Source organism: Mustela putorius, unplaced genomic scaffold, assembly GCF_011764305.1.
Source record: "Mustela putorius furo isolate JIRA1106 unplaced genomic scaffold, ASM1176430v1.1 tig00000832_pilon_pilon_pilon, whole genome shotgun sequence".
NCBI lineage: Eukaryota > Metazoa > Chordata > Mammalia > Carnivora > Mustelidae > Mustela > Mustela putorius.
This window is the reverse complement of record NW_025421491.1, coordinates 2,645,122-2,659,259: the sequence shown is the minus strand read 5'-3', so window position 1 is coordinate 2,659,259 and position 14,138 is coordinate 2,645,122. Positions and strand designations below refer to the sequence as shown.

The following is a 14,138-nucleotide window of genomic DNA, read 5'->3' as shown; positions in this document are numbered from 1 at the left end:
TAAAACTGGATCATAAGATTAAATGACATTTATGGTTTATTATAGATAATTTAAAGTCTTTTCTCATTTTTCTCAGTAGATAAAATATTTTAATCTATGTATCCATCTCATATAATGGAATTTTCTTGGCTTTCTAAAAATACCACAGCCTTGAGTCGCCTGGGTGTGTCAGTGGGTTAAGCCTCTGCCTTTGGCTCAGGTCATGGTCTCAAGGTCCTGGGATTGAGCCCCGCATCTGGCTCTCTGCTCAGCAGGGAGCCTGCTTTCCCCTCTCTCTCTCTGCCTGCTGTTCTGCCTACTTGTGATCTTTCTCTCTGTGTCAAATAAATAAAATCTTTTAAAAAAATAAATTAACCAAAAATTAAATTAAAAATACCACAGCCTATGTTTTGAGAGAAAAATCAAGTAACCCTAAGAAAACAAAGCCATTTATAGAATCCATGTGGTTCCAGCACCCAAGACAAAGCCCAGAAGTTTGACAGATTTGAGTTTTGTTTTTGTCTCTAAGGTTTTTTTTTTTAATGAATAAATGGAAAATAAATTATTGAATAAATAAGGCTGACAATCTTCTGTCAATTTTTTATGCTGCCTTTAAAATGCTATCAAATTAAGAGCTTACTTTAAAAATTAATAGCATGTGAAAATGCATGGCTGTTCAGATGGGTACACATTTATTCTCTCCAGGTCCTCAATGATTCTATTTTACCCAATTCACACTCTTCTCATGTTAAGGTCAGAGGGGAATATGAATTTCATAAGAATACAAAGTAGTGGGTTTGTACTTCACCATCCTTAACCTATGTTCAGAAGTACCTGGAAGACAAGTGTACGATATCAAATCCTCTGGTGTTTCTGATGAAATAATTAGACAACTGTGTGCTTAAAATTGCCTACTAAAATAGAGAAAATTACTTTTTTATACATAATTGGAAAAACATCACTAATTCACTTATATGTTCATATATTTTACCTTTCTCAAGTGATACTGTATGCATACAATGTTTCAGTAGTTTTCAGCCAGTTGGATACATACCAGTTCCCTTTATGGTTCATACTTGGATCCAGTTAATGTTGGTTTAAAAAAACCCAGCTCAGTTATGAAAATCAAATGTGCATTTAAAAATGAAAACATAGAACATGGTCTCCTATAGACAAGGAATTCTTTTTCTTTATGCATCAAGAACTACACCCAGTTGATTCCCAAGCATAACAGCACCTATTCCATAATGCATGTATCCCCCACCACTATTCAGCTAACCTGTGTTAGCTTTCTGAAGCTCTCCACCAATATATAATAAATAAAAGAAGCCCTAGGGACCTAGCATTGGGAAGGAAGAAAGACAAAACAGAACACAGCTCCACCAGAACCAGTGGACTAAGCCTCCTCATTTCTCTTAACTACATCAGTGACATTTGATCACACTGTGACAGATGAATGCATAAAATGCCATAGGAAATAGACTCTCTGAATATGGAGCCATCATGCTTTAATGGAAAAGAATACAAGACAAATGCCAAGTTGTGTAGGTAAATGGTCAACTTCACATATACACTCAAACACAAACATTAAAAATTAATGTAAATATCAATGAAATAAGAGGTGTCTTTATAATAGAATGGAAATGTACTTGCAGTTAGTCAATTACTCATCATCATTAATCAGTGAGAAACACTATCTAGAGTTGAAAAATCTTTTGCTGTAGTAAAGATAGTTCATAATATTTATAGACATGTGTCTCCAAGTAACTTCCTCTTCTAATCACCCATCTCATATATGATTTTGTAGTGGACATTAATATTCTTCAAATGAAAGTAGGGGAAAAAAACAATAAGGTCTTATATGCTTGTGGAACTACATGGAGTCTGACCCAAGACATTAAATATATTTTCATATAGTTCACAGAGTTGACAAACCCGTTATAATATAATAGAACCTTACCATAGAAGGCAAGTGAATACATTGTGAGAAACCAGACATTATAAATACATAGTCATGGGCACCTGGGTGGCTCAGCAGGTTAAGCCTCTGCCTTTGGCTCAGGTCATAATCTCAAAAGTCTTGAGATCAAGCCCCGAATAAAGCTCTCTGCTCAGCAGGGAGCCTACTTCCTCCTCTCTCTCTTTGCCAGCCTCTCTGCCTACTTGTGATCTCTGTTTAATAAATAAATAAATAAATCCTTAAAATAAATAAATAAATACATAAATTTTTAAGAATGAATACATAGTCATGGCTTAAGGGATGCACTTCACATAAATGAAAAAAATAGAGATTCACGGGGAGCTTTATTGCAAATTATTCTGAAATATGGGTCAACATTGACTGTGGTTTGCCACATCTACTATTTATATTAAATATAAAGTCCTATGAAGATGGTGACGTTCAAACTCGGGAAACTTATTTTATGTTCCTCCATTGAATCTTGCACTACTAACACATATGTTGCTATTGTGGTGGTCATGACTACAGTTATGGTGGTCTGAGAGGTAATGAAAGAATTTTTAAGATCAACATCACAGAACTTCTAGCAGTAATGGTCTTTGTAACTATCATCAAGTGTAAAAGTTAATAGATAAAATTTGTTGGAAAAGATTATGTCACGAACTCAATTAACAATCCCAACATTACTAAATGTGAAACAATGGGACAATCAGACACCAGGTGCCCCCTAATATTATAGAAAAGAATACTAAAAAGCATCTATACAGCATTTTTCTTGTCGAATAAATAAGAAGAATCACTTCAACCATCTACACCTACCTACCAGGACAGCGATGGTATAAGGGTTAGAGGAACAGAAGAAAAGAAAATCAAGGTAGACATCAGCCACATCCAAAACTTAAGAATTCTACAGGACAATAATATGGTCTTGTTAAAAAAACAAAATGCATAAAGAAAAGGATTGGAAAAAAACTGTATGTCTTTAAAAAGAGTTAAGAGACAGTATGTCTAAATATGAGTCCCAACATGAAAAAATTCACAGTAAAAATTTATTTATGAAACAACTGAGAAAATCTGAGCATGAATTAAGTATTAGGGAATGCTAAGGAACTTAAAAAAGTGTCTGTGTGATAATGGTATAATTATATATGTCTTTAAAAAGCTCACTTTGTGATAGACATACACACTGAAGTACTTATAAGAAAAATGCTACTTGTCTTAGATTTGTTTTAAAGTATTCAGCAAGAATAACAATAAGTACAAAAAGGAGAGAAGGAACTGATAGTGGAATACTGACAGATATTAAATCCTGCTGATGTGTTTATAAAGCTTCAAAATACAACTCTATCTACCTTTATGCCCACAGGAAATTTACTTATGAAAGTAAATAATAAACTTGGAAAGTTTACCTGACTCTAATGAATAAGTTGTATCATTAAGAAAGTTATTTTTCACTTTATTGAAGCCCTCATATATTTGAAGAAATTATAGAATTTTAAAAATCAACATTTAATTGTCAATGATTAAACTAGATAAAAATTGGTTCAAATATTTTAAGCAAAATTAAAAAAAAAAAAAAAACCTGATCGGGGTTTGAAAAAGAGTATAAGAAAAACACATCAAAGGCATGTAATTTGATTGTAGGGAAGCTGACTCAACAGCCAAGTCATCCCAAGTCATCCTGCTCAGGCGGGCCTCACCTTACCTAATGAAACAAAGACTCAGGAAGTGCACTGATGTAAATTAGTAGGAAATATGTGGTCAACAAGACCTGCGATGTGTCCCACCCACTGAGGGCATGTATAAAAGGACCTGGCAGATGGTGGTGTTCAGACTGACAGAAACTGATTCCCTGCTCCTCAACAAAACCCTCCACTCCTGAAACCATGTCTTACTACGGAAACTACTACGGTGGCCTTGGCTGTGGCTATGGTGGCTGTGGCTATGGCGGCTGTGGCTATGGTGGCTGGGGCTATGGTGGCTATGGATGTGGCTACGGTGGCCTGGGCTGTGGCTATGGCGGCTGGGGTTATGGCGGCTATGGATGTGGCCACAATGGTGTGGGCTATGCCTGTGGTGGTTATGGATATGGAGTCAACCGCCCATCTTGCTGCAGAAGATGCTGGTCCTGTGGAATCTACTGAGAAGCTTCCAGAGAAACTCAACCTACTGTCTCCTCCAGCTGCCTGAATCTGCCTTCATGATTCTTCCTATGAATAATTCCATTTTCTATTCCAAAATGTCAACATCATCTTAAGATATCTACAAAGATAAAATAAAATGGGTCAGATTCTGCAAGCCTTACTAGAGTCACTGAAATCATATGGAATGTTTCAGATTTTTTAAAAGCTTTTCCTTTGATATTGTATTGCCTTTCAAATTTCTTACCTTTTTGATCAACAATCTTATGTGAGAAAAGTTTAGAATAATTTTAATAAACATTTATCTCATTGAAAGTACTTGTAGCATTTATGTTTTTTTCTTCATCTGTGTGTGTGTATATGTTTAAATAATTCAATTTAATATTGCTTTTGGGGGATTAATATTTTCAAATGGCTTTGCAACACTGCCACATCTTGATGCTATACATGAAGGGGGAAGATCATATGAGAAGTCATAATCACAATAACAAAAGTCATAGAATCCCATTGCCTTAAAAGCATCTGGCACATAAAGGATCCTCAATAAAATATTGCCTAAATGATGGACTATTGCTGGCTTAAATGATGGGACAGAGCAAAAACCATGCATATATATATATATATATATATATATATATATATTTGAGAGAGAGAGAGAATGCACATCAGCAAGGTAAAGGGTAGGAAGAGAGAGAGAATCTCAAGCAGACCCCTCTCTGAGCATGCAGCCCAACCTGGAACTATCATATGATTTCACTTACTGGTAGAGCATAAGGAATAACATGGAGGACATTGGGAGATGGAATGGTGAAGGGAGTTGGGGCAAATAGAAGGGGGAGACAAAGCATGAGAGATTGTGGACTCTGAGAAACAAACTGAGGGTTTTGGAGGGGAGGGGCATGGGGGGTGTTGGGTGAGCCTGGTGGTGGTATTAAGGAGGGCACGTATTACGTGGAGCACTGGGTGTGGTACATAAACAATGAATCTTGGAAACTGAAAAAAATAAAATTAAATTAAGATGTTAAAAATAAATAAATAAATTCTAGTTACTTAAAAAATGTTTTACCTTTTATGCTGTTTTAGCATTCAACAATCTATCCCCGTAAATATTGCTGCATTGCATTTACCTTAATATTTCCATTCTGTTGCCTTTCTGATTATGTGTGTGTATGCATATGAGAGAAAGGAATGGAGGGAGAGAGAGAGAGACAAATGAGACAAGCAGAGAAAATGAGGCAGAAACCAAAATGAGAGAACAGACTGTCTTGGGCTGTCTCTGAAATTTTGCTGTAGCTACACATTCAAGGATCTGAATATCCGTTCTTTTTATCTCAGAACATATGTAACCCAAGCTTCCATGTGAATCAGCAGCTACTACTACATCTGCTCAGACTATCAAATTGCTTTTCTAGGCCAAACTTTTTTTAAAGATTTTATTTATTTATCTAACAGAGAGAGAGAGGGAGAAAGGAAGGAGGGAGAGAGTAGCAAAGAGAAAGGCAGATTTCCCTCTGAGCAAGGAGCCTCATGTGGGACTGGATCCCAGCACCCTGGGAGCATCAGCTGAGCCAAAGGCAGAGGCTTAACCGACTGAGCCACCCAGGTGCTCCAGGCCAAATTTTTAAATGACACTTCTGCCCACCAAAATAGTCCTTTTCCTCATCACTACATTTAAAAACCTCTGTTTTTGTCCATTTTTTTAAATTTTTTATTTTTTATAAACATATATTTTTATCCCCAGGGGTATAGGTCTGTGAATCACCAGGTTTACACACTTCACAGCACTCACCAAAGCACATACCCTCCCCAATGTCCATAATCCCACCCCCTTCTCCCAAGCCCCCTCCCCCCAGTAACCCTCAGTTTGTTTTGTGAGATTAAGAGTCACTTATGGTTTGTCTCCCTCCCAATCCCATCTTGTTTCATTGATTCTTCTCCTACCCACTTAAGCCCCCATGTTGCATCACCACTTCCTCATATCAGGGAGATCATATGATAGTTGTCTTTCTCTGCTTGACTCATTCGCTAAGCATGATATGCTCTAGTTCCATCCATGTTGTCGCAAATGACAAGATTTCATTTCTTTTGATGGCTGCATAGTATTCCATTGTGTATATATTTTTGTCCATTTTTGATTACTAAAGTTTTGGCTGAGTTACTTAAAACTATGCCTCAAAAATAGATCATTTGCTCCTCACACCTCACAGGCTTCTACCTACATCGTGCATGCCGTCCATGAAATAGTTCACGAAACATTCTGTGCCTCGTGGCTGCTGACTGCCCGACGTTTTATGTCCAAGTCCTCCAGGAAGGACCTGGACCCTGCTCACCACCTCACCACGATGGTTTTTGATACATTGAGTACCACCTCCCCTTCCTACTTTGCTTAGGCCCATATTTAAAAACTTCAAAACGAATGTGCCCACTTATCTTTTTTTTTTTCTTTTTCTTAAGAAATTTCATGACATCTGGAAATGGTAAAGAGACAACAGAGGTTTATGGAATCCATTATCAGTGAGACAGAGATCATTATGATTAGGTGGACCTTCTACTTTATTTTCAAGAAATCGCTACATTTTGCTCAAAAAAAAAAAAATTTGGCCATTATCCCATTTGAAAAGTGAAACCTACCAACAAGATTCAGCTTGATAACATAGATGACAAGCATCATTTTGATAACTGAAAATCTCCCTTAATGATGGGAAGAGATTGTGTAGTAAGTCTTCATCCAATGCAGAAAAATAATGATTTGTTTTCCAATTCCAGAAGAAAGCAAATTTACTTTATTTATTTTTCTTTACAATGCTGGAAGTTTCTCTAAAGTCCTTTTACCACTTCTGGTCTCTCGTGCTGTGAATGAGGTCAGTGATATGAGGAAACACTGGAAAAATAACCTCTGTCATGTAACACAGTGTCTTAAAAATGGCTGGCCCATGGTTAGCCACAGATAAGTAACAACTGAGTAGTTGAAAGAGGCTGAAAAACCTATGTCAATTTTTCTGTGAAGTTTCATAGAATCCGAAGTCTGAGGGAAAGCAGGGTTCTTCACTCCATCTGTATACCTACTAATACTCTCAATGTTCAAAGCAGTGTTTGTAGGGTCAGAGAAAATGTGAGTTTGGCAGCTGTATAGTCAGGAAGCTTCTCCCCCTACCTTACAAAATATCCCAATAGCTATATTTAGAGTGAAAATACATAATTTGCATTAATCTATTTGTCAAAACTCATTCACTATCCAAGTAGCTTTTCAAAAGTTTGCATTGTAACACTTGGCTTTTACAAGACAAAACAAAACAAAAAAACCTACATTTGTACTGGTTTTCTCTAACCAAAAAAGATCTGAAAGGGGTTTTTGCTTTTGCAAAGGAAAAAAAAGGGCAAAAAGTGAAAACAGCATTCAGTATTGCTTTTGCAGTGAGTCATTCCAGGTACAGTCAGTCCGCGGGCCTCTGAGAGTGACACCCCTGCCTCCCGCTCTTTCCCCAAGACCTCTCAGCATCTCAGCCTCACCCCCAGAGCTCTGAACCCTTTGTCTGTGAGCATCCATGCTTTATCCTGATTTTTTTCTTGCCTCTGTTAGCAAGATGTGTCCTAACGTATCAGAAAAGCCTAAGAAAGGTTGTTTTTGTTTTTCTGAGTCTGGGAATGCTCAGGAATTTTTTCATATAAATTAATGATAATTGTTTCTTTGCTTCATGCCATTTCAATTTAAGAAAGCTTTCTTAGGAATATTGTTCTTTTGGACAGTGGAAGAAACCCATCCTCTTAAATAGACCTAAATTTATTTTATGTAAAGTGTATTTTAATTAAATTCAATTATATTTTAATTTTCATTAAAAATTTGAAATTTAAAAAAAAGAGAAAGAAAGAAAGGACGAAAGAAAGAAGGAAAGAAAGAAAGAAAGAAAGAAAGCTAGAGCATAGACTCTGCTGTGTTCTCAATGAGTCTTTCCATGACTGAAGATTTCTATCTCCACCAGCACTTCACCAATCAGCTGAAACTGAGAGAATGAAGAATGATGCAGGGCTCTCTCTGCCTCTCTGATAATATCTACACATTGTTTAGGACACATATCACTACATCAAATCTTAGGCACCTGGAAAAAAACAGAAAGAAGCCATGATAAAAAAAGACATGTGTTGAGGACCCAGCATCAAGCTTAACCTCCATCTGGTTTGCAGATATATCTGCAACACCTTCCTATGTGATGACACAAGGAAGGATAAGACATAAACAATTTCTGCCCATAAAATGGTTACACATTTTCTGGAAAGATCAAAGTCACACATAGTAGAAGAAAGGTTGATAAATAAATGCCAAATATGTTCATATTTGGCTTATATGGTACTTACCACCATATTTAACGTAATCAATAAATAGTGACATTGAGTTGAAAGGAAGTTTTTTTTAAGAGTATACAAATATACATCATATCCAACCTTTATGTGAAAGATTCAGGAAACCTAGTCCTCCAGACAAGGCTCTTTTTAAAATTCTTCTTAAAGAATAATGGACACAAAACCAAACAATGGGATTCCTATTTTCATGTTTTGCATCATGCTGTGTGATCAAGTCGTTTTGGTTTTTTTTTTTTTTTGTTTTTTTTTTTTGTTTTGTTTTGTTTTTTGTTTTTCAAATAAATAGAGAGTGAGACATAGCCTTGAAAATAGACAAAGAGTTTCATTTTAAAGGCCCATAAATGGTGGAGTCCTGACTTAGGAGTAAAATTATCTCAGTTATGAGGGCCCTATTTTGCCAAGAAATCTAAATATTCATGATGTGGTCTGAAGCAAATTAGTGAGATGTAGGACGCTACACTGCCTGTGGTTTTCCCCACCCACCACTGAGGTGTATAAAAGGCCCTCAGCAAATGGCGGCATTCATGTTAAAGAAACCTACCTCCTGCTCCTCTACTGAACCTTCCACTCCTGATACCATGTGTTACTACGGCAACTGTTATGGTAGCCTTGGCTATGGCTGTGGTGGCCTTGGCTATGGCTATGGTGGCCTTGGCTATGGCTATGGTGGCCTGGGCTATGGCTATGGCTCTGGCTATGGTGGCTATGGTTATGGCTTCTGCCGCCCATTGTGCTGTGGAAGATACTGGTCTTACGGCTTCTTCTGAGGAATTTTTAGTCTATTGGCTACATCACTTTATTTTACTTGCATTCTCTCCAAGTTTCCTTCATGTGAAGAATTTTTATATGCCTTCCAAAATACTCACTTTGTACCAAACCATCTGAGATAAATAAAGGAAATTCAGCATGCCCATTTTGATTCATTATTATGGATCAGATTGTATTGCAGATTATAAGAAAGTTTTTCCTCTGATCTGATCTTATCTTTGTAATGTGACATAAAATTTAATTAAGTTGAATTGTTAATTTTACTTTAAAACATAGGTTTTAAAGGTGCCTGGATGGCACAGCAGGTTAAGCATTGGACTCTTGGTTTCAGCTCAGGTCATGATCTCAGAGCTGTGAGATGGAGCCCCACGATGGACTCCATGATCAGCAGGGAGTCTGCTCGAGATTCTTTCTACCTCTCCCTCTGCCCCTCCTCCCTGCATGCTGCACTCTCTCTTTCTCTCTTTCTCAAATAAATAAGCAAATCTTTAAAAAATCATACATATTATTCAATAAACTTTATCTCAATGCAAATATTGTTTTGTTACATTATAGTAAATTATCTCCACCAGTTTAGCTTGTATGTTTGTCTATTTGGGTGTGATTATTCACATGTGTATGCAGGTGGGGGTGGGGATACAGTGAAAGAGAGCAGGAAAAAGCCAGGGTACTTCTTTTTTCTAAGATTTTATTTATTTATTTGAGAAAGAGAGCACAAGAGCAGAGTGAGGAGCAGAGGGAGAAGCAGACTCCCTACTGAGCAGGAAGTCCAATGCGGAACGTGGTCCTGGGATTCTGGGATCATGACTTGAGCAGAGGGCAGATACTTAATCAATTGAGCTTTCAGGCACCCCCAGAGTGCTTTTTTGTGGTCTTTATGTGACTAAAATTGAGGAGTAAATATACTAATTCTTTCCAAGAATTAGTTCATAAGAAATCTGTTTTCATATACACCTCTATAACCTCTTCTATCATCTCTGTTGGTTTATGTTTTAATCTAAGCTTTAAAAATGGCCAGTACTTATAATAGCTGTATTTCACATAAGAACATTAAAACCTGTGTTTATTTGTATGTTTTGTGTTTTGCAACATCTATGGTTGGACTACATGAGTTAAAGCTCTACTTCTGCTAAACGTTTCTCAAATTTTTTTTAGTATTTTGCCCAAAGAATGAAAATGGGCATTATCAAATTTAAAATATCAGCATTAGAGGTGCCTGGGTGGCTGAGTTGGTTGGGTTCCTGCCTTTGGCTCTGGTCATGGTCCTGGAGTCCCAGGTCAAGTCCTGCATCAGGCTCCCGGCTCTCTGGGGCAGGGGGCGGGGGTGGGGGTCCTGCTTCTCCCTCTGACCTTCTCCCCTCTCGTGCTCGCTCTTGCTTGCTCTCTCACTCAAATAAATAAATAAAATATTGGAAAAAATCGGCACTAACAATGTCATTCTCCCCTACTGACATGATATCTAAAAAGTATTTCAAAGTATACCAATTTATTCTAAGTACTTGGAATACACACACATATATATGAAATGATTCAATATAGATTTATGAAAACCATGAGATACTTTCTCAATATCAAATTAATATTAGCTTATTTCAATTTTTACCTAGGGATCTGGTCCTGATCAAATGTATATGTTATACATATTAAATTTCCCCAGAATTGAATTTATTTTCCATCCTTGAAGCAGTTGTTTTTCTTGGGAAACTCAAACTAAAAGCATTAAGTACATTGAAAAGATAATTAAAAAAAAAAAAAAAAGACCAAGATTCTAAAGACAACTGTAGAAAATTAAGTAAAATTCTGCAGTCCTTGATTCTAGGAGCAGAGCAAACAAGAGATTGCTGGGGAAAAGACTAGCAACCAAAGTTTGGGATGTTATTCTTTTTTTTTTTTTTTTTTTTTTTTTCAGGGCTGGCAAAACGGAATTGGAGCCACAAGATTCTGATAAAAGTGAACTGGCAGAACACTGAGCTTAACAGCCAGCCAGTTTCTCTTTGAGATATTTTCCAAATTCTGAAGTTGTAAGAGTCAATTTCCTAAGATACCAACCAGACACATTTGAAAATCAGATCTTCTTTTTCATATCAAGGTGTTGAGGAAATAACCATTGTAATTCCGGAACTGCCAAGAAGTGCCCCAAATTGGAAGATCCAAAGGATTACCCCTATCACCTGAAAGAAAACAGGTAGACAGGCCCTCACCAAAATTACAAAAATTCTAAGAACCTAATTCTATGTGAGCCTTTGTTGGGATTAAGGCAATCAGAACTTTATGAATAACCTAGGACCAAAAACAAAAATAAAATCCCTGTGATGAAATACAATATCATTTTCGATCATTTACAACATTTATACAAAACATTGAGCTTGTGGGATCATCTGAAAGAATATAAAAGAAACAATTTACAATATAGGGAGACCAAAAGTTGAGCCATATATTGGATTTGGAAACTAGAAACTCAAACACAGCTATGATTAATTGATACAAGAAACTTAATGACAAATTGCAAAATAGATGTTATAACTGGAGAAATTCACCAAGGAATCACTTTAAATTCTAGATCTTAAAAAGAAAGCAAATGAACAATGAACAATTTAGTTAGGAATTCAATAGACTAGCTACAAGAAATTTGAATAGTAAACTTAAAGATAGATTGATAACAGCTATTCTACTGAAGTAAAAATAGAATAGTTGGAATGAAAAATACTAAAAAGTGTATAAAGGGCACACCAGACCTCCAGAAATGTAACTGGAAAAGGAAAGAATAAAGCAGAAGCCAATTTTGAAGGGAAAATAGTCCATACTTTTCTAAAACTGATGAAAGGTACCAAATCACATATTCTAAAAACTACACTGCCAAGAAGAAGAAGTACAATTAAAATTACATATAAGCCAGGGCACCTGGTTGGCTCAGTCACTAAGCATCTGTCTTAGGCTCAGGTCTTGATACCAGGGTCTTAGGATTAAGCCCCACATACGGCTCCCTGCTCAAAGGAAGCCTGCTTCTCCCTCTCTCAAACCCCCTGCTTGTGTTCTCTCTCTCACTGTCTCTCTCTCTGTCAAATAAATAAATAAGATCTTTAAGATTTCATATAAGCCATAGCAGCATTTTTATAGATATATCTCCTGAGGCAAAGGAAACAAAAGCAAAAATGAACTATTGGGACTTTATTAAGATAAAAAGCTTCTGCACAGTGAAGGAAACAATCAACAAAATGAAAAAGCAACTTACAGAATGGGAGAATATATTTGCAAATGACATCTCTAATAAAGTGTTAGTATCCAAAATACATTAAAAACTTAACAAACGCAACACCAAAAAATGAACAATCCAATTTAAAAAAATAGGTAGAAGACATGAATAGACATTTGTCCAAAGAAGGCATAGAGATGGCCAACAGACACATGAAAGAGTATTCAATAGCACTCATCATCAGGGAAATACAAACCAAAACTACAATGAGATATTGCTTCACAGCAGTCAGAATGGTGAAAATCAACAACGCCGGAAACAAGAGATGTTGGCAAGGATAACTCTCCTACACTACTGGTGGGAATGCAAACTGATGCAACCACTCTGGAAAACAGTATGGAAGTTCCTCAAAAAGTTAAAAATAGAGCTACCCTATGACCCAAGAATTGCACTGCTAGGCATTTACCCAAAGAATACAAAAATACTAATTTGAAAGAATACATATATCCCGATGTTTATAGCAGCATTATACACAAGACCCAAATTATAGAAACCACACAAGTGTATATTGACTGAAGAGTGGATAAAAAAGATGTGGTATACACACACACACACACACATATATGTATATATATATATACACACACACACATATACACATATGTGTGTGTGTGTGTGTGTGTGTGTGTGTAATGGGGTATTACTCAGCCATAAGGAAAAGGAAGGAAAAATGAAACCTTGCCATTTGCAACAACATGGATGGAGCTGGAGAGTATAATGCTAAGGAAAAAAAGTCTCTGGAGAGACAAATACCATATGATGTCATTCATATGTGGAATTTAAACACAAAACAAATGAACAAAGGGAAAAAGAGAGAGAGAGAGAAGCAAACCAACAGACTCTTAACTCTAGAAAACAAACCGGTGGTTACTGAAGGAGAGGTGGGTAGAGGGAGGAAGGAAACAGGTGATGGGGATTAAGGAGTGCACTAGTGGTGAGGACTGGGTGTTGCATGGACGTGTAGAATCACTAAATTGTATACCTGAAAGGAATATTAAATTGTATGTTAACTGCTTGGAATTTAAATACAAACAAAAAAAATTAAATTAAAAAGTAAAACAACTTCTAGGCATGACCAAAGAGCTGAAAATTAAATGCAAAGTCAAAATCAGAGCAGCTAGAGAAAACCTAAATATTACCTACAAAGAGTAACCAGAAGTAGATTCCTCAGCAGAAGTGAAGGAAGTCAGAGGAAAACGTGATGACATTTCAAGGAAGAATGGATTATATATAACGACTAACCCAGAGTCTCATACAATCAAATGTTTCTTCCAAAAATAAAAATAAAATTTCCAAACACTTAAATACTGAAACAGTTCATTTTTACCAAGTATTAATTGTAAGAAAAAATAGAGTTGCTCAGGTGGCAAGAAAGAGTTTCTGACAGAAACACAGAAACATGGACATTCACAAAAAAATGAAATGGATTTTATAAATATATATATATGCATATGTATATACATATATATGTACAAATAGTGATAATTTCTTTGGAGATCTGTATAGAAAATGAGATATATTACACATTATTTCATAGAAGACTGATTATAAAAACAGCTAGCTCTAAGGTTCTATATTTATCAAGAAAGAAGTAAAAGTAACATATCACAACAGATTGTAGTAAATCATTGATTCTACAAACAAGATAAAAATGCAGAGTGTCATAATAATAGAAAAA

General features: G+C 36.2%; 1 protein-coding gene across 1 annotated transcript; it reads left to right on the top strand.

Annotated features, from left to right (window-relative positions):
* Positions 1-3,789: 3,789 nt before the first annotated feature.
* Positions 3,790-4,238, top strand: LOC123393397 (keratin-associated protein 6-2-like). The gene has a single exon (XM_045085197.1). The coding sequence runs from the start codon at positions 3,826-3,828 to the stop codon at positions 4,081-4,083; it is 258 nt and encodes an 85-aa protein (XP_044941132.1). The 5' UTR covers positions 3,790-3,825; the 3' UTR covers positions 4,084-4,238.
* Positions 4,239-14,138: the final 9,900 nt, after the last annotated feature.